Genomic DNA, 20,408 nt, shown 5'->3' on the forward strand with positions numbered 1-20,408 from the left:
GTTGGTAAACATCAATGTAACAGAAATGCAATGTCAAACAGTAAAATACAAATGACAGTGCGAACAAACGAGGTTATCAGATTGAATTAAAAAACAAAATTTAGCTATGTGTTATGTATTAGAGAAATACCTGAAACATAAAGACACATTAAGACCAAAAGATACTGTAAAATATATACCTAAATTCTGTCAAAGCAAAATATGTGAGTTCTTAGCCTTCAAAATTTAGCTAGGAATTCTTTTAATTATTTTCATTTTTAAAGGGAAACTCTTCTTTCTGCTGGGTTTTTTTTTCCCCCTAAGAGAAAGGCCTATATAATTTTCTTTGCCAAAGTTGGGTTACCAATGTATTAACATATGTTAATTCTAATAGATACTGCCAAATATCTATTAGATTATCATTTATACTTTAATCAACAATACATGAGAATGCCCTGCTCATTTATTATTTTTAATCTATCTCTGATAAAAGGAAATGATTTTGTTTTAGTTTTGCATTTCTTTAACTATAAATGTTGAGCATATATCCTTCAGAGTCACCATATGGATTTCCTTTGTGAAGCATCTGTTCACATCATTTGTCCAGATTTCTGCTGGGTTATTTGTCTTTTTCTTATTAATGTTAACTTTGCGATTTATGTTGCAAACTATTTTTCTCATTGCCTTAGGCAAAAAGCTTCAAAACAGTGTTGAATAAATGGGTCACTGGGTATTCATATCAACTTAATGGAACGGCCTCCACAATCTCCCTGATTATAAAAACCAGCAGGAAGCACCAAACAGTCTGTATCATATTTAAGCACGAATGTCCCACTATTAAGCATTCCTTGTAACTTAACTGCATTAAGTTCTTCAGTGTTAAAATACACACATATTTTCAGGTAAGGGTAGAAAAACTGTATTTACCATCTGCAAAATTAATTTTTAAAATTTAATTGGCTCCTTCTAAACAAACAGGTAACAAAACTTAAAAATAAGTTTACTAGTAACTTATTTTACAATAAGTAATTAAATAAATCAAAAGATGAAGTAACTTATAGTAGTATTTATTATTATCACTTTTATATAAAATGCATCGGCAGAAATGCTTCACCAGAAACCGGTACTACAAAAATAAATATAAAACAAATATATACATGTTTACATATGTTACGTATAACATAAATATACATTATTTACATGTTTAAAAATTTAAAAACTCCATGTTTTGTTCATGATTCAACATGTCTGAGAAGTAGGGAAAACAACAACAAAAGCACAGATACACCACACACTATATTTTTGCTTTTAAAAGACTGTTCAATACAAATATATGAACACAGCAAGTTTCAGGGTATATGTGTTAAAAGTTAGGTGTCCTATTTGAATCCATGACTACTGCATTTTGTAAGTGACTTAAGTTTCATTCTGCTTTGTTCTCTCATTGGAATGCATCCACTATGGTACAGATTAAAATTCTCTTTATATAGAGAGGCTTTCTGAAAGAAGTTATTTTAAATAAGAAAAAGTCACTTTCCTTGAAAGCCAACAAAAGCATTATTTATTAAATATATATCTAAAAGGAGCTTTAATCAGTGAAAACTAGAAGTTGGATTAGAAAACATCACAAGGATGGAAGAAAGACACTGTAATTTCTGTTTGATGTATTCTGGTAATATCTCATTTTCTCCGTATCTAAGTGAAGCAAAAGAAAAAAAGACAAAAACATTACTTAATTACTTGGTTCATATGAGAGTACCAAAAGTCACATTACACTTTTCAGAAATTCAACTGGCAGAGGTATCTCAGAAAAATTATACAAAATTATTTATTAGTGTAGATACCTAAATCAAATTATGCATAACCAATTTGTTTCCTTTCAAAATAGACTAAAATGTATTTAAATAATAAAAAGAAATTGACTGAAAAACTTAAACTGGCTTTATAATTTCTAAAGCAACTTGAAGATCTGGATTCCTCATTGAATTGCAGGTCTTAATCAAAGAAAAATAATAGGCTAAACAGGTATAAATACATTCCTATCCAAATTTTAAACAACTTCCAAATGACTGTATCAAATAAAACTGCATTTTTATCTTTGGAACATGGGACCCAAAAAACCCAGAATTTACTTATAAAAAATTGTGTATTTATTCTTTCTTATTCTTTATTCTTTCTATTCTTATTCTTTCTATTCTTTAAACTTCAGTCATCTTCAAAGTTCTCTCCACTTGATGCAATCCACCTGTCAAGACATTTCTTCCACTGCTCAAAACAGTTTTAGAACTTGCCGATTTTGATGCCTTTTAGTGCTTCTGCCGTTTTTTGTTTCATCTCTTCCACATTGGCAAAATGTTTTTCTTTGAAGACTTTTTTCATCAGGGGAAACAAAAACGTTGATGGGGCACGAAAGGGTGAAATGGGTGGGTGGGGCAAGAGGTCCTGCTGAACCCTCAGGAGGGCGTGGACAGATGTGCTGGTAAATCACCCATTGTGAAACAGGCAAAAGTGTCGAGGAGTCTTTAAAAAAAATTCACTGAAGCTAAACGCAGCCTCTCACAACACCACCGGCTGGTACACTGATACAGATGGGTTCCTAGAACATTCCCCTAGCTGGGTAAGCCTCTACTACAAGGGGCCCTCCCTGTACTCCCTGTAGAAGATAATTCTATTTTTGGGGAGTCCCCCCTCATATATCTGCATCCTTCCACTTTCTGGAGCATCTGAAAGAGCTTACTAAAGAAAGCCCCTAACTTCATGAGTAGTTCTTTAAATGACATCACTGTGTGTGTACACAGTTAACAAAAAAATCAATTGGTAGATAACTGCAAGTTATATTTGTCTCCAGTAACTCCTTCACAATAAACACTTCTCATACAGGATCACGTTGTAGTAGCACCATCATCACCCTACCTTTTCTGGGAAGTTCCTGTTTGTGGAAACCAAACCATGGCCTAATTTTGCTATTGCTTGACTCCTCATTTTTTTGCATGGTGTCTGGCACAGATTTTCATACAGAATGAACACACACATTCAAAAACATGTTTCAAACAGTTACATTGGATAAGAAAGAATACAGTTTTTCATTTGAGGGAAAAAAACTGGTTATCTCTTTTAAAAAATTCTAGCTTCTATGGTTTTTGACATAAATCGTTAGGTATACTACTTTGAACTTAGAAGTCTGTTGATTTCTGAAAAGGGCCAACCAACCTGGTAAGGCAGTGGAATAAGGCTACAGGGAATCTTAACCGCTTGGAATGGATTTTCCATACCAATTACCCTGCATTCATGTAGGTTATAGACTGCATTAAATGGATTATAAAAAGAACTCCTAAGAATAATTAACACTTTAAATAACATCAGCATTGTCAAAGTGAAAACAGTAAGTTTACTAAATCATTATTTCAATGTATAGAGAGACTTACAGCAAAGACCTGCATCTCCACCAGTGCTTTAAGACTTACCTAGTGGTCTGACCACTCGGTGATGTGTAGCTGATGGAAGACACTCCTGCCTGCATGACCAGCTGGGACCCGTCATTAAACTGAACCCACACAGCTCCACTAGTTAACTAGAAAAACAGTAAGCGTCAGAAATCACGAGAGAGGATTTTAGGTTCTTAAAACGTACTTGTGTTTAACAGGTTTTACATATAGTTTAAAAAAAGAAAACAGCGCCCCTCTCAGGAGCTGTGATGGCAGCAGCATTGAGAAAATGCACAACTTCTTCAGACTATTCTTTTAATAGCTAGGGTTTTAGAATATTAAAGTTACTCTAAATGAATCTTGTTTCCCATTTGTTTCCATTAGGCCATAGAAGTAGTTTTTTTTTATCGTGGTTGTTCTCCAATAGTATTGCTAACCAAGAAAAGATTTAGGAAATAACAAAAGCAACACTTCTTAAATTAGGATTTCCCTCTATTCTTTGTTGTTATGTGACAAGAATTTCTCTTCTGCCGGAGGATCTCCTATCTTAGGTGTGAAACCTGTCCCTTTAGTCGCTGATATTTATGACGCGCCCTGCAAACAGAGAATGAGAAGGTGGCACGGACTGCGGAGTCGGAGACCCGGGCTTCAACCCACACCCTGCCCAGTAAGGAGGGCAGCACAAGCCAACCAGCCACTGTGGGCCATACTTGAACTGTGTATCAAAGGAGGTAACATCAACATGGGGTTTAATTTGGAAGAATAAGGAGACAATGCATTGCAAGTAGTCAACAAATGTTGAGTTCCCCTCCCTTCACCTCCTCTCCCATGAAGGACTAGGCTGCATGTGCTTCCTGGTAAGTAAAAACAGCATGTGCTGTGCTCAAAAGCCCCCAAGCTTCAAGCTGTTAGACAGTGTACACATACACTTTCGCACCTGAGCCAAATTCTGTAAGTCTGAAACTGAAGGTGGATTTAACTTTCAAATGCAGAAATCCTTTTTTGGCCAAATAAATGTTATTCAATAATAAAGATTACCAAGTTTCTAAAATTTAAAATATCCTAAACATCATTCTAAAGTCCTAACAATTAGCCATTATCATGACCTGTACTTTAAAAAGCAAAGGCAAAAACAGGACACCCAGGCTCTGGCAGGCAATTTGTTATCAATATCTAGAGTTTTCCAACTGTCTACAAATTAAAAATGTTTAGATTTTTAATGATACAACCAATGCAGAAAAAAAGGTGTAAAAACTTTCCTTCAAAGAGAAATCTTTAAAGTAATTTATATTTTTGGGTAATTGTCTAATCACTGTGGAAACCAAACAGATTCATGAGAAAATTCACTTTCCTATTAACTTCTCACCTGTGTAGCCCAACCAACATTCTTCACAAAAACGGATTTCAAAAGCTGTGCTGCTTTAGGAAGACAATCTTGTAGACTACTAGCAGGGGTGTTTGTTCCAGAAGCTGCGGCAGTAAGGCCAAGTCCTTCATTTGTAGCCATCTACAAACAGTGAAAGCCAGGAAGATATTATACCAAAGCATTTTTAGAAGCCAACTTTAGCAAACGTAGAAAATGATTACTTTTTAAAATATATATATTTTATTTATTTATTTCTAGAGAGAGGGGAATGGACAGAGAAAGAGATGGAGAGAAGTATCAGTGGGTGGTCACCTCTCAGGTGCCAACCCCCCCGCCACTGGGGACCTGGCCTGCAACCCAGGCACGTGTCCTGATTGGGAATTCAACTGGCGACCCTTTGGTTCACAAGCTGGCACTCAATCCACTGAGCCACACCAGCCAGGGCATATGACTGGATTTTTTATTAGCTTAAATAAGGTTTTTAAACAACATCTTAAAATTAAAGCATGGCCATGTTATGGAAAATCAGAAAAGCACAGATGAGAAAAATAAATACAGAGAAAAAAAATCACACAATTGCTGTTTTCATTTTGGTAGGTATCTTTTCCTTTTTCCCCAAGGTACAATTTTTCACAGCTGCAACTATAGTATGTATATATGCATGTGTGTGTGAGTACATACACAATACACATATTTATTTAACCATGAGCCTATTATGGATATAAAGGTAGTTAATGATACAAGTAAAAATAAAACAACGATATCTAATTTAATATATTTAGCTTTTCCCCAAGGGGAAAGCAGGTTAGGCTGTTTGAGGTAACAGTCAAAGTAAGACCTGAACGATGAGAAAGAATTAGCCACTGAGGGGTGACAGGAGAGTTCCCGGCCACGTGAACAGCATGTGAAAAGGCTCTGAGAGTTCGACCTGTATCATCCAATCCAAAGAAGGCGTCTGAGGCTCAGACACAGAAAGCGTGGTAAAGTAGATCAGTCTGAGGCTGGAAAAGTAGGTAGGTGATAATACAGTATGTACGGTATATGCGGAAGGTGATCAAGGAGTTTCACTTTGCCATCAAGGGCAACCACTGAAGGGCCGTAGGGACAGAAGGGACATGCATTCACAACACTCACAGAAGGATTAAGTGCTGGTGCCTGCTTCGGAGAAGCAGCATTACTGACCGTCGTTCTACTCATCGGGTAGTTTGGCTCCTTGGTGGTAGGAGGAGGAGGAGGTGACAAGGCCTGAGGCGAGCTGGCGCTGCTCGGTTTTCTGCAGGGGGAAGAAATGTCCAAGCACATTCCCTTAAAGCTTACTTTGCAGTAAGGTAAAGAAGGTTCATATTGTAAACGCCAAACTTTTAAAAAAACATTTCCTATATATTTTAGCCATATTTACAAAATTTTCAAACATTTACCTTCCTATGATTATTGGGAAAAAGGAAGCACTTCCACTTCTCTTTTCCTCCTCTGAGATCGTGGATTCCAGCGCCAAACAAATACGATGGCCCTGTTTGGAAAGAAGAGTGCCTTCTGTCACTACTTCCCTGCCACTTGTCACCACTGTTACTCGGTAGGAAACCCTGTAAGCAGGTACATACCTCATTAGCATGGTCCATATACATTTTTATTTCCTCTTTCAAGCTATTAACTTCACTTTCACACTTTAAGGTGTAAGATTTCCCAGTCTTTTCAATCACATGAATCAAAGCTTCTGTTTTGTGTATCTTTGCTCCTTAAAGAAGAAAACAATTCTTTTTTCTTTTCTTTTTTTTTTAATATTCCTAGGTTTCCATTCATTACTATACTAGTCCATAAAGGCTTCTAGATCACAGTATCATTTATATTCATTTACTGACCACTAATAAAACGAGGCTCTCAAAGTATTCAGTAAATTCCTTTCTGCATATAGCTGGCTTAAGTCTGAAACACTTACAATATTTTAAAAAAAATCATTCCTCTCATCCAAAAACACAAGTGAAGGACAGCTGTAATTATAAGTGTACTGTGTAAGTTTATGTGCAAGTGTCCCTTAAAGAAGGGAGTTTTACATATTAAACAGTATATCATTTTTATAGAATAGATTTAAAAAATAAGATTCTCTGGTTCAATCCCATCCTTTTAAACATTTATAATTCTCATAACTTTGTATGTGTCCATTTGAGTTTCTCAACTCATATATAATATGTATGCGTGTATATTGCTCTTAAAATCTTGCTGCCTTGAATTTTAAAAATCCACAACTATTAAATTATAAACTAAAGAGAAAAAAACTACCATTTTAAAATGGTTCTTACCATCATAAAACCAAACTTCAAAATCAGCACCAGGGGAATTCTCCATCAAGACACATTTAGCATATCTTGTAAAATAAGTGATTTTAGGAGATTTAGATCTTACAAGCTGTACAAATCTGGAAGCATATTGATATTTTCGCCAGTACTTTTCTAGGAAAAAAGAAATTACGTATCATAAGAGAATAAAATACTGACTTGACATATAAATTACATAAAAATTTAATATTTCTATTGTGCCTCAAAAATTCAAGTTGATAGGTTTGTAATCCTAGTACCAAAATAAAATTTAGAACATAATTCTATTATTTCAATAAAAACTAAAGATAGTATAATAAAACTTCCAAGAAATATATATAACAAAATCTGATGAGTAGTATTACGATTATTTAAAAAATCTCTTCGACTCACCTCCTTATAATAAGTAAGGTAATAATTCCAGGAAAGTTTTATAAGTGAAATGAAAGACTTCTACCTGAGATATCAGAACCAAATGACTTTCAAAAAAAAGAAATACAGCCCTTTTTATGTTAATAAGACATAGTTTTATGGTCCTACCTTATGCAAGTAAATTTTTGCAGTTCCTTATAACTATTGTTGTTTATCTACCTGTTTTGATTTTTTTTAAAGGTTTTATCTATTTATTTTCAGAGAGGGGAAGGGAGGGAGAATGAGAGGGAGAGAAATGTCAATGCGTGGTTGCCTTTCACGCCCATGGGGGACCTGGCCTGCCACCCAGGGAATCAAACCGTCAACCCTTTGGTTCACAGGGTGGCGCTCAATCCACTGAGCCACACCAGCCAGGGCTAATAGAGATCTATGACACAGGTTTTCTTGTTTGTTTCTAATTGTCACCTCAGTGAAGTCTTACTATTCAGTAATTAATTCCCCAGTCCATGTCTAGGAGCTGAACTGGAAGTCAAATTTGCAAATATAAGTGATCATTTATGTAGCACAGCCATCATTCAAAAAGTCAAAAACTAGATAGTACATGTTGAATTTTTAACATGATTCAAGACAAATATTCCAGAGTTAGATTTTACCATTACAACACAGAACAGGAATAACTACTGGAATAGTAAGGTACACCCCATTTCACCAGATATTTACAACCTATGAAAACTGCATATATAGAGTTTATAACAGGAAGTCCGTTATCTAAATTTGTTCCTTGGTAAATTTACATACCTGGTAAGTTGTCAAAGCTGAACCTACTGATGTTATCAGTAGGTGATGGCGGTCTATCAGCAAGAGGAAAACCTCTTCCGTCATATGGATAATAAATAGTGATCTGTCAAAAATTTTTTTTAAGAATTCTAATTATATGCCATTAAATTAGAACACTATATTTTGTTACTAAAATTATGAAGAGTTCACATGTAATATTAATTATTTTACAGAAAATGCTAAATATGCTCTAAAATTTTTTTTTAACCTTAAGCCTAAAGTTTAGATTTGTTACTAGTTATAATTACTTTTAAATCCTCACAAATTTATCTAAATATGTGTAGTATTCTATTTCAGTTTCTGAATTCCAGAAACACTACCGCTATCAGGAAAACCGATTTAAAAGTATTCAGGCCATCATATGGAATGAACTGAAAGGCTAAATGCCTGAGTGATAAAGGGGCGAGGTAACGGCAGGTCCACATTACCATGCTTCCATCGCTAGAGATGTGAAGGACTTCTTTCACGTATTCTTGAGACGAATGCTCCTTTAGAAGCTCCACACAGACCTCCTCTGAATCAAGTATGCTCACCTACAGACAAACCCAAAATCAGTAAGAATCCCCGTGTTTACCAGAATACCTCTGACATTTGTAATACTTAAGACAAAAGTACTTAACCATGGCAGAAATACAAATCAATGTCGAAATAAAAGAGCTGCTTCACTGCAACTGCCCGGACCACAGGTGTATTCGAGCTCGACTGCGAAACAGGAGGACGAAGGTGAGGAGGGGTAATGGAGTGTGAAATGACACCGGTGAGCAGAGAGGAAACAGGAGGCAGGGTGGAGGACAAGGGCTTTGGAAAGACAATAGTATGCCAGACAAAGGCAGACTGGGGGAGACGGAAAACAGGAGCGGGATAAAATTAATGAATAAAAAGCACTGTTCTCAAATCACACATGACATTTATTTAAACTCTAAACTTAATTCTTGTGCATACTCCTTTTCTTTTAAATAGTTTCAGATGTTTTAAAAAGGTATATTTTTCTGGTTTACCTTTTTGCATCTGGATTATATGTTAAAACAATAAAAACAAAAGCAAAAGGTAATATTAAATACACTTTTAGTGACTGGAATTGTGAATAAATATTTAACGCAGTAATTGACCAGTAGTTTTTGCAAATATTTGTATCAATAATTTAAAATTCAAAACGTATCAGTATCAAGTCACCATTTTTAAAGTAGAAGGAACAAGAGCCATTATCCCACAAATACTCAGCCTATTTTCTTTTAAATGAGCTTATTACTCACTTATCAAAAGTACAGGAACATTATAGGGAACCAAAAAAAAATCATATTTGACACCGAAAACCAATTGCCAGAAGGAAACAGCACATAGTAACTCTGAAAGATAGCAGACATACCACAGCCTTTTTGGTTTTCTGCCGGATTGGTTTTAACCTGTGAGCTGTTAAAGGAGACATAATGCTTCGTAAGGTGCGTTTCTGATAACCCAATGGTGGCTCCAAAACCCTTGTCTTGCTTTGTTCAGAAACAGGTTCTAAGCCAAAAACAGGTTCTTGTTGAATCATCTCAGGTTTATTTTGAAATGCAGTCACGTATGTCCCAGTATTCAGCGGTTGTACAGAATGCGCATTATCAGAAGCATCAGGGCTCCTTCTGGCTCTCGAACTGGCCCAGGCGTTTCTTGCCGTGTCCTGCAGACCCGGGTGGCCCTGGAAATGTCTGCTTGGGGTGCTGCTGCTGTGCTCAGGAGTTTCCCTGAAATGAGCTGTAATATATACAGAATAAATGAGTGGAATAGTGAAAAAGTCAAGCCTACACAAAACAATGTCCTGTTGCTTATAATAGATATTTTTTTGAGGAAAAAAATTAGCAAAAAAAAAAGCAAGCATATAATTTCTCTAAAAACTAAGCAGTTTAACATATGACATAATAAAACAGCAACTCTAAAGGGTAGTTTAAGCCATATTGCAAAGTAGTATTCTTAACACTAAGAAGGAAATATATTATTATGAAATTAACTTTTCAGTCAAAGTAAAAACTAGTCATTCTAGAGTCACCTGCTAATTCTGAAACAAGCCACTGCCAATGCTGCAATAAATACAGAAATGGGAGGATTTCCCAGGTAATCATTCTATATAATATGCAAATGTATTCTCTTTAAGCTAAGATCTCTATTCCATCTTCATTAAAAGCAAAAAACACAATATATAAAATAGCTTTAAAATTAATATTTAATATCACAAATGTATTTGTATCCACATTTTTAAAAGTTATTATTGAACTTTACCCATTTATATTCCAGTTTTAACATTCACATGAAAACATTATTTTTTTAAAGCTCTAAAAATGATTACATGATATAAAATGCAGTAGGACAATTTTTCAAATGCTAAGCTCTAAAAATTTGTATGACAATTTTTCCCTTAAGTTACTTTTTAGTGCTCTTTTGCCCTCTACTCCTATTATGACAGAAATATTTTATAACAAACATTGGACTTTAAAATTGCAGTAGCACTACTAGATTATAAATATAATAACAATCTCAGGTAGGTCATCTCAGAAATGTCCATGCTACCAAATAAAAATATCTATAAGTGCAATAAGTTAACTGCAAGATTAAGTATCTGCACTTTTATATAGTTTAAAAAACACAAACTTGAATTATTATCTCCAACAAATACACATAAAAAAGTTAATTCTCTTGGGCTCTTGAAAATACCATATTAAAAAGAAAGAAAAAAAAAAATAGCCCTGGCTGGCGTAGCTCAGTGGATTGAGCACGGGCTGGGAACCAAAGTGTCCCAGGTTCGATTCCCAGCCAGGGTACATTCCTGGGTTGCAGGCCATAACCCCCAGCAACCGCACATTGATGTTTCTCTCTCTCTCTCTCTTTCTCTCTCTCTCCCTTCCCTCCCTAAAAATAAAATAAATAAATAAAATCTTTAAAAAAAAAAAAAAAGAAAGAAAAAAATAGACTCTTCAGGTGACACAACTCTCTGCTTAAATTACAGCCATATTGTGCACTCTTTGTGTGAGGTAATATAATACTTAGTAAAAAATAATTCCCTCCTTTCCGTATGTTTCACTTCTGTCCTCTTATTTGCATCATTACTTTCCAACCTATCATCTGTGCCATCTGTCAAGTTCATGAAGGAGAAACGTGTAACTGTCAGGCTCACTCTCTAAGTAAAATAATGACTTGGATGACAGCTGTTTAAAAGTGTTTAGGTTTTGAGTAGGCGTGTAAATGGGCGTATGTGAGGTCCCACGGGTAGCCATGATGTCCACAACACCTTCTTCAAAACACGGCCAACCGTCTGCTGACTACTCTACAAGCACTGATAGCAGGTGCTTACTGCAGAGAGGCTGCAGCGGCAGAGGGGTTGAGAGTCAAGTCTCCCAGCCGGAACGCATGTGTGGGAACCCTCCTCCTACTTCCTCTATGCGCAGTATAGTTCAGCAAATTATTCCCCGTGCACGATTTCCTCATCCTTCCTAAGACGGGGCTAATAATCATACCACCCTTATATGTTTTGTGAGAAGTTAGTAATATATGGTAAGCATTAAGAATAGTGGCTGACACAGTAAATACTCAAAATGTGTTAAGTTATTATTAACTATTATTGCAACATAGTTTATTGAAAACATATTATATTTTAAAGAAAACACAAATTGAAATGGGCAATGCTTACTAAGTGTCCATGTCATTAATTTTTTATCTAATAGTTTATTTAAAACTCACCATTTTTTTGCAGATTTCCAAACCACTGTTGCACTATTTCAGGCTGAGATGTCTGGTCTGGAAATGGAAAAGGAGTGTTTCCTGGACAAGGATGACCGGAGCTAAACAAATACAAAATATTCATATAAACTAACAAAAAATTATCAGGTAATAACTTAAAAATTTTAAAAAGGGAGATCTCTTATTTGAATATCTGAAAATTCAAAGTAACTGTAGAAACCAATATTTGTCTAACTAAACTGTCTCTAGGAAGCTCACCTCCTGTGCCAAAATCCACACAATACTATGACAATGTTTCTATATGGCTATTGCCCTCTTAGAATTTAAGCATAAAAACAAAAAAATCAGAAAAAGAAAAAAAAAACACTACAAAACTAGTGTTTACTACAGTGGTTGTTACTACAAAACTAGTCTTATGTGAGCAGTCAATAAAGCAAATACTTATCACTTAGGATCCGCTTCCCTCTTTCTCTACATGTTTGTGTATTTGTAATTACTATTACAGTACTTTAGAGACCAAACATGTTTAATACATGATATTTGCACTGGAAGCCTGCTTTATATAAAAAGTGAACTAGAAATTCCCAAGTATGAGACACACTCTACAAACATCCATGGGCACATATAGTCATATTAAAAGAGATTCTTAACCGCAACTCAAAATCATCATTCTGATTCTCTTCCTCCGAAGAAATATAAATCATAGTAAAGAAGTGCCCCAGGAATATCTATCTGATAACATTAGAAAAAGGTAAACCCCCTTAGTTGGAGGTAGCTTCATTATTGATACTAGTAATGTTTATTGAAAAAGTAAAATGCTTTCGATAGAATTATTCTTACAGTGCTTGATCGTTATCAGGTCTATCCAAAGACTCAGAACTATGGGATGTCTTTTCTTTAAAGAAGTGAAAAATATTGACATTGCTATTTATAGGTGAGTATCTTTCTTCATTTTCATCTGCTCCAGATCTTTTGGATTTTGAAAGCATTTCTGCTGAGTGACAGCGTTCCATTGTGTATGTGTTTGCTCGAGACTGACTGTTAGACGTGCCAGATCTATCAGAGGAATGGGCTCTGCGAAGGTATCGAGAATGTGGCCTTTCTTCTGCATCCTGGATTACTCTTCCCCTTCCACTGTTGCTGGTTTCTTGTTCTTGATTTCCCCACTGGGGATAAAAACTGCTTCCATCTCCTGAAGAAGAAAAATCACTTGAATTCTTATTCTTTGGAAATACAGTCATTTTATTTGGGAGTGGCTGACCCATCAAAAGTCTTCTTCTGTCAAACAAACTACCACTTATACTGGTACTGGAAGAAGCTGTCATTGCAGTAGAAATTGTGGCGTGTCCACTATCAATCGAATCTTCGACAGTTCCTACATCCTTACTTTTCGTTGAAGAATTTCGGGACATAAAAGGATGGTCTAATACTGAAGACAGACTTAAGCGATCTGCTGGATTCCTGCGAAGTAACTGATGAATCAGGTCCTTGGCTTCTCTTGACAAAAAAGTTGGCGTTTCATAATCTGCCAGCACTACTTTATTTAATGTGTTCTTGACCGTGTCGGTGTCAAAAGGTGGTCTCCCGATAAGTAACGTATAAAACATACACCCCAAGGACCAAATGTCAGATTCGAGTCCATGTGCGCTTCGAGTTGCAATTTCTGGTGAAATGTAATTAGGAGTCCCACACAACGTATAGTGCTTTTCATGCGGCATTTTCAGTTGAGTGGCCAGCCCAAAGTCGGCAATCTTGATGTTCATATTACGCGTGAGTAAGAGGTTAGAGAGCGTGAGGTCCCGGTGAAGTATGCCATGAGAGTGGAGATACAACATCCCCGTGATGATCTGGTGCATGAAGTGCCGAGCTGTTAGCAGGCAAAACAGAAAACCATGTTTCAGAAAATCTGGAAAATTCAGTGTTTAGAATATATTATGAAACCCAGTACACATGCCAGAGTATTAAAATTAGAACACTGGCTTGCAGCTTAGTTTTTTGACCAACCAAAATAACACTGATAAGTTCATAATAATTATTTAATTCCCTTTAAGACAACTAGGCACTCCTTTGAATTAATCCTTGTCCTTTCTAACGGATGAGTTTTCTATATACACTTAAGCAAAGCTTAATTTCATCAGCATTTGGAAGTAAATAGAGTAGGTTAACCAGAGGTCTCTAGCAATTAAGAGAAAATATTTATAACTGAACAAACAATTCATAAATACATTCTAATTGTTTTTAAAAAAGCAAGCTAAAGCTCTTCTGATGTCCCCCCAAACAAACCCTCTGAAAAGCAACCACTATTAACAGCTTGTATATATTTTTATACTTTTTCTCGTGTGCTTACATACGTTTAAATCTATAAAAACTGTAATTGCTTTTCAAATATAAAAATGGTATAAAAATATATATACCAGTGGTTTCATTACTTTCTCCCCCACTTCATATTATTTCTTGGAGGTATTTCTATCAGCACACATAGTTCATTTTATTTAATTGCTATTGATGAAAATCTGGGTCATTTCCAATACTCTAAGATTACAAAAAAACAGACCAATAAAATTCTTGTACACGCTTGTTTTCTCATGCATATTATAGGGTACTTTTCTATAGTAAATTCAAGAAGCAGAATCACTGGGTTGAAGGATTAAAGTTTAGTATTTTTATACCTTGCCAAACTGCTCTCTAAAAAAGGCTGTATTTTTATGTACATCCTTGTTAATACTAGGAAGTCTCAATCCAATGAGTAAAAAAAATGGTACTCTTTATTTAAGTTGGCATTCTTATGATTGTTACTGAGTTAGAGCATCTTTCACATTTATTGGCCATTTGTATTTTCTACCTCCTGTCCATTTTCCTATTCAATTATCTCTTTTTTAGGCATGACTTATATATTTTTAAAGATTTTATTTATTCAGAGAGAACAGAAGGTAGGGAGAAAGAGAGGGAGAGAAACATCAATGTAAGAAACATTGATTGGCTGTCCCTTCCACACGTCCCATCAGGGAACCAGGCTGCAACCCAGGCATGTGCCCTGATCAGGAATCGAACCGGCTTGCTTCTGCTTTGCAGGACAATGCCCCATCAACTGAGTCATGCTGGCCAGGGCAGGTATGACTTATATTTTTAATATTCAGTTGTCAGCCATATATTTTACAAATATTTTCTTCCTTTGTCTTTTAAACTTGTTAGCAGTCTTTTTTGTCATACCCATTCTTAATTTTAAATTAGTAATTCTTTTTCTTTATTGCCTTTGAAGCTTTGTCTTACTTATAAAGGTATCACTATTATATATATTATTAAAGAAACACTGTAACACCGTTAATACTCATATGGATTTATTTACAACTTGTATTATGTCCTTAAGTCAAAGGATATGAACTTTTCTTTTTCTACTTTTATCCTCAATCAAGGACATGCTTATTGATTTTTAGAGAGAAGGGAAAGGAGGGGGAGGAGCAGAGTGGGAAAGAAACATGGATAGGCTGCCTCTCATACACGCCCCTACTGGGCACTGAACCCATGACTTAGACATGTGCCCTGACCGGGAATTGAACCTGTGACCTCTCAGTTTCCAGTGTCATGCTCCAGCCAACTGAGCCACACCAGTCAGGGCGATATGAACATTTCCATAACTCGTAATAAAGATGATTAAATTGTTTTCCAAATGGGTTATATAGATTTGAAAGTACAAAAAGTCTATCAGCAACCACCTTTCGTAGCTTGCCTGTAACCTCAGCAGGACAAGATAACCTGAAAACAATCTTTCGTGAAATGTTCTATGGACCTTACACTTGAGCCTGAACTGAACTGAAGAAAGTTAGAAATTGGGGAAGTTGGAACTATGTATTTGATAACAAAGAATTATTAGGGGTGGTAATAACTTTGTGGTTAATTTTTTAAAAGTTTGTATCTTTTAAAGATATATGCCAAAATATGTATATGTAAAAAGGAGTCTATGATTTAACTTCAAAATACTCTGCTGGGGGAATAAGGATACAAATGAAACAATTTGATCATGAGTTGATAGTTTTGAAAGCTGAATGGTTTGTTTAACTTCACAGAGGCTCATTATATCACTTTATTTATTTATGGTTGACATTTTCTATTATAAGTCATTACAAGAGTTATTTGTGCCTGACTTAGAAACCGTTTTATTTTTTAAAAGATTTTATCTATCTATCTATCTATCTATCTATCTATCTATCTATCTATCTATCTATTTTTAGATAGAGGGGAAGGGAGAAAGAGAGGAAGAGAAATATGAATCTGTGGTTGCCTCTCATGCGCCCCCCACTGGGGACCTGGCCCACAACCCGAGCCTGTGCCCTGACTGGGAATCAAACCAGCAATCCTTTGGTTTGCAGGCTAGCATTCAATCCACTGAGCCACACCAGCCAGGGCAGAAACTATTTTACAGTCATCAACAGCATTCTTAAGAGCTCTTTCTAGATTTGAAAGGATACCTCCTAAATTGTTACCGATTTAATTTAAAATGTAATTTCAGGAAAAGATAACAACAAATTTCTCCTTTTGCTTTACTCCTGTAATGCCTGCATATTTTATAGGAATTCATGGCTTCTATAATGGGGGGCATCTCCTTTTGTAGCCCAAAGTAATAATTAAAAGTTTTATTAAATATTACAAAATAGCACATTCTTCAAAACTACAAAAAGTAAAATTTATATTTACAAGAAAAAAAAGAAAAAAAGAGAAACAGCCTACCTTCATTTTCTGAGAATGGTTTCCTTCTGTTCTTTAGATACCTGTTCATTTCTCCATTATGGCACATTTCTAATACTAGGTAAACATAATTGCTATCTTCAAAATAGTTATACAGCTGAAATGTAAAAGAACAGAATAAATTAGGATGTACAAATTCACCATCCCTGGCAACTTCTATAAAACTTGTATTTTACCTCCAAGATAGAAGGATGTTTCAATTGGCAATGTATTTTCACCTCATTTTGGACTCGCTGTACCATTCCAGCTTTGTACATGGCCTTCTTGTCTATCTAAAAAATAACATGAGTTTTAAATGTCGATGATAAACTTTCAACTGTGAAGTTGTCAAAAGTTAACTTTGAAAAGAGAACGCGCACTTTATTCTGAAGTCCTTGTATCTTCGTCTTTATAAGATCAGTTTACCGTTCTCTTTTTGCCCCTCACAACTAGCAGACTGCGTGGCAGAGTGGCCATTCAGAAAAGTTTGTCAATGCATTCTAATACACTCTTCCAACTTACAGAATTTAATAGCACAACTATTACATCTACAATAACAAAAAGGTTGCCAAACTTTAAAGCAAAATTTCCCCTCCCTTCCCCTAGAGGTTTAGATAAGTGATTCCTAATCGCTCATGTTACTCCTATTAGACTGACTTCTAACAACAATAGTACTTTTAGACTGTTACAGTGTACTACAGAACTATGCACAAGTGTATTCTTATTCTCAAAACAAATCATTATTTGTTATTTGATTTCTACCAATGACTCCAAGTATGTAAAACTAGAACAGATGCTAGTTCTACCAAACATTAATGAAGATAAAACACTGATTTAATCATGATCAAGGATCTCCTGAGATATCCATAAGTGCAATTGCTGGCTTTGAAGCTATTTTCTTCTGCCTAAGCAATGGGTTCTTTACACCGGAATCAAAGAAAAGGCTGGTAGGTAGGGAGTTCTGACATCGCAAGTAGTGCACTTCTCTAGGAGAGGTGAGAGGTCCATGAACAGGTTCTTACCATTTTGATTGCAACTTCCAAACCAGTGTGAATGGACTCAGCTCTGTAGACACCAGCAAATGATCCTTTACCAAGCAGATTCCCAACTTTAAAATCCTTTAAAATTAAAGAATATGTGTGATGACTCATGATAGTAGAAAGGAAAAAAGATAGGGAGGGGCTGGAAAAGAAGATGAAATCGAGAGGGGAATTTGCATTCTCAGTTGAAGCAGGTATTACACCTCGATACAGCAGATGTCTGGGGTGGAAAACATGCTGACGCCTCGCGGGGATCCCTGAGCTTCCCGGCTGGACTCCGGATCGAGTGCCCTAGCGATCTGGTTCCTCAACCTCAGGACCCTCCTCCCACCGCCTGCCACGCCCTGCGGGCCAGCGGCTTGGCGGGGATCCCGCCGCAGCTCCCGCCGGAGGTAACCGCCATCCCCTTGGAGATGCCCCGGTCCAGCGCGGCAGCTCCGGCGGGATCACTGACGGGAAGCCTTGGAGTCTACAGACAGGAGGGCGGGGCCGAGAGCCACTCACCTGTGCAGCTAACCCCAGGCTCAGAGGGGCGGGCCGCTCCGCCCCCAAACAGCAGAGCCCGCGGCCGTTGGGACCCTCCCAAAGCACCGCAGCGACGCCCACCCCGCAGCCGTTAGCTTCGCAGGGGCCCCTACCAGTCTCGAGTCGCGCCACTCGGACTCCCACCCGCCCGGCTGAGAACCGCGGAGTCTTTTCACCTCGATCTTCTCCCCGATGCAGGTCGCCATGTTTCCAGGCCCCGGCCTGGGCTCCCGGGATCAGCTCCCTTCACGCAGTCCCTTCGAGGCAAGGCTCCAAGCAGCCAGCAGTTCTTGGCGCCCATCAGGTTCGGCTCTCTAGGCCGCCGCTCCTGGCGACGACAGCACAGCCACCGAGAGGTCTCCCGGGCACCTTCCGAGGCCAGGGCGGCGCCTCCGCGCTCCCATTTTGAAAAACTCCCGCCCGTTGCCGTCCTAGGTGGGTTGACGGTGACGTCACGACGCGGGTGGCTTCTGAGAGGCTGCGCCCTGGCGCGCATGCGCGCTGGGGTCTCCTTGCCAGCCCTCCGGGTTTCCGAGCCTGGGGGCCGGAAGCGCTTGGCGGCCTGAAGCTGGCTGGACCCGCGAGTGTGGACACTCTTGCTCCGGGGAGACCGTGTGCGACTCGGGGAAGCGCTAACCGGACGTTTCCACCCGTTACTCACCCGGGGGTCTGAACAACTACATCCACTTCTGTAAGGGGCTTAAAACGATTTGAAGTTCTTAAATGTTTAAACTTGACAACCCGTGTTGGCGGGGGGGGCGGGAACATTCCCTGGCTTAAACGCCCTTTACACCTCTGTGTTACCCCACAGTTTTCGTAACTGTGATGTGTTCTTTCATTTTGGCATATTCTTCTTAGGTATAATAATGCCATTTGTACAACTCGAGCTGTCACACGTGTAAGATCCGTGTTGATGGAGAGAGACCTCCGTGAGGGCGGGCTGAGCCGCTGGGTGCCGTGAGAAAAGGGTGGTGCTCAGCCTACGGAACAAACGGAGAACTACAACACACACCTAGATCTTCCTTCTAAACATTGTGCACTTATCATTGTCTCCCTACAGGCTGTAAAACAAAACAAAAAAACTCTGTCCAGAGAAGAAGTAAACTTTCCCCTTTCATTTCTGAAATCATTCCGAAGAGCTTATAATAACGATTGAGCAGTGGGTTCCAAAGCCAGTCTTCCAATTAGACTTGCATTTGCTGCTGAATCTTCAGAAATACCTGAACTCACCGCCACTGTGGGGTTTGGAGTGGGGGATTGTTTATCCCTTATTCCATTAGTACCAGCTGCGTCGATGGTTCTACAGCCCACTAGTTCTGCGTCTGCGGAACCTTACCCTATGTGAAGAGGGATGGACTGAGGGGGAGAACTTGCTAGATGCTATTGCAGCCTGCAGTGTAGACCACCGTGGCTGAACCTAACGTCCCCTTCCCAAGGTGAAAGTTTGGAGAGAAGTGGAACAGCTGGGGGCAAGGGGATGAGTAAATGTAGGTTACATAATGAGGGAAATCCAGTAGTAACACCTGGGAAGAGGCTCAGAGGAAGAGGTGATACTGTCTCTTAGTTCAGTTACACCAGATGCCTGAAAGCATGAAGCCATATATTGCTGAGAGCACTCCTGCTTTGGGAACCCAAGATCAAACGGCAGCCTTCAAACCTGAGTGGCGTCACCCAGGGAGACATTTCCATGAGATGGCCTGGATAGTTACTAAAGATGGAATGAGATTCTACCAGTATGCCAGTTCTTTTGACTTAGGAGACTGCTATGCTGTAGGGAAATCTGTGCTTGAAGACCAGGAGATGTGATTTATGAGAAATATATATTGGGTCATTCAGATGACCAAAGTATACTCAAATTTCTCATATATAGTTGGTCTTTGTCCACAATTCCTGGCTCACAGCTCCCAAAACCCTTGGAATTTTCTCAGTGATAGCTTAAAGGTATCTGTTTATAAGAGGACTTTTGGACCACACCTAAGGATGGGGTTGACTGCCGGAACCAACCCTGTGATTAGAGGGGTGGAACTTTTAGTCCTACCCCCAGAGCTCCTGGGAGGGGAGAGGAGACGAACGTTGAGTCAACTGACAATGGCTAATGATTTTATCAGTCATACCTATA

General features: G+C 37.8%; 1 protein-coding gene across 2 annotated transcripts; it reads right to left on the bottom strand.

The window, feature by feature from the left end:
• Nucleotides 1-1,054: 1,054 nt before the first annotated feature.
• PLK4 (polo like kinase 4) lies at nucleotides 1,055-18,706 on the bottom strand. 2 transcript variants are annotated; one of them, XM_045831223.1, is made up of 16 exons: nucleotides 18,466-18,706; nucleotides 17,747-17,842; nucleotides 16,922-17,017; nucleotides 16,728-16,842; nucleotides 12,843-13,869; nucleotides 12,003-12,103; nucleotides 9,658-10,025; nucleotides 8,720-8,824; nucleotides 8,253-8,355; nucleotides 7,068-7,217; nucleotides 6,372-6,505; nucleotides 6,189-6,280; nucleotides 5,953-6,043; nucleotides 4,771-4,911; nucleotides 3,444-3,550; nucleotides 1,055-1,674 (listed from the first exon to the last, which is right to left on the bottom strand). In XM_045831223.1, exons 1-16 carry the CDS (start codon nucleotides 18,493-18,495, stop codon nucleotides 1,572-1,574), a joined length of 2,859 nt encoding a protein of 952 aa, XP_045687179.1. In that variant the 5' UTR covers nucleotides 18,496-18,706; the 3' UTR covers nucleotides 1,055-1,571. The 2 variants fall into 2 exon arrangements, with proteins under 2 accessions (XP_045687179.1, XP_045687178.1); XM_045831222.1 differs by having other exon boundaries at nucleotides 5,905-6,043.
• Nucleotides 18,707-20,408: the final 1,702 nt, after the last annotated feature.

The sequence above is a fragment of the Phyllostomus hastatus genome, unplaced genomic scaffold, assembly GCF_019186645.2.
Source record: "Phyllostomus hastatus isolate PE091 unplaced genomic scaffold, TTU_PhHast_1.1 phas_contig_159, whole genome shotgun sequence".
NCBI lineage: Eukaryota > Metazoa > Chordata > Mammalia > Chiroptera > Phyllostomidae > Phyllostomus > Phyllostomus hastatus.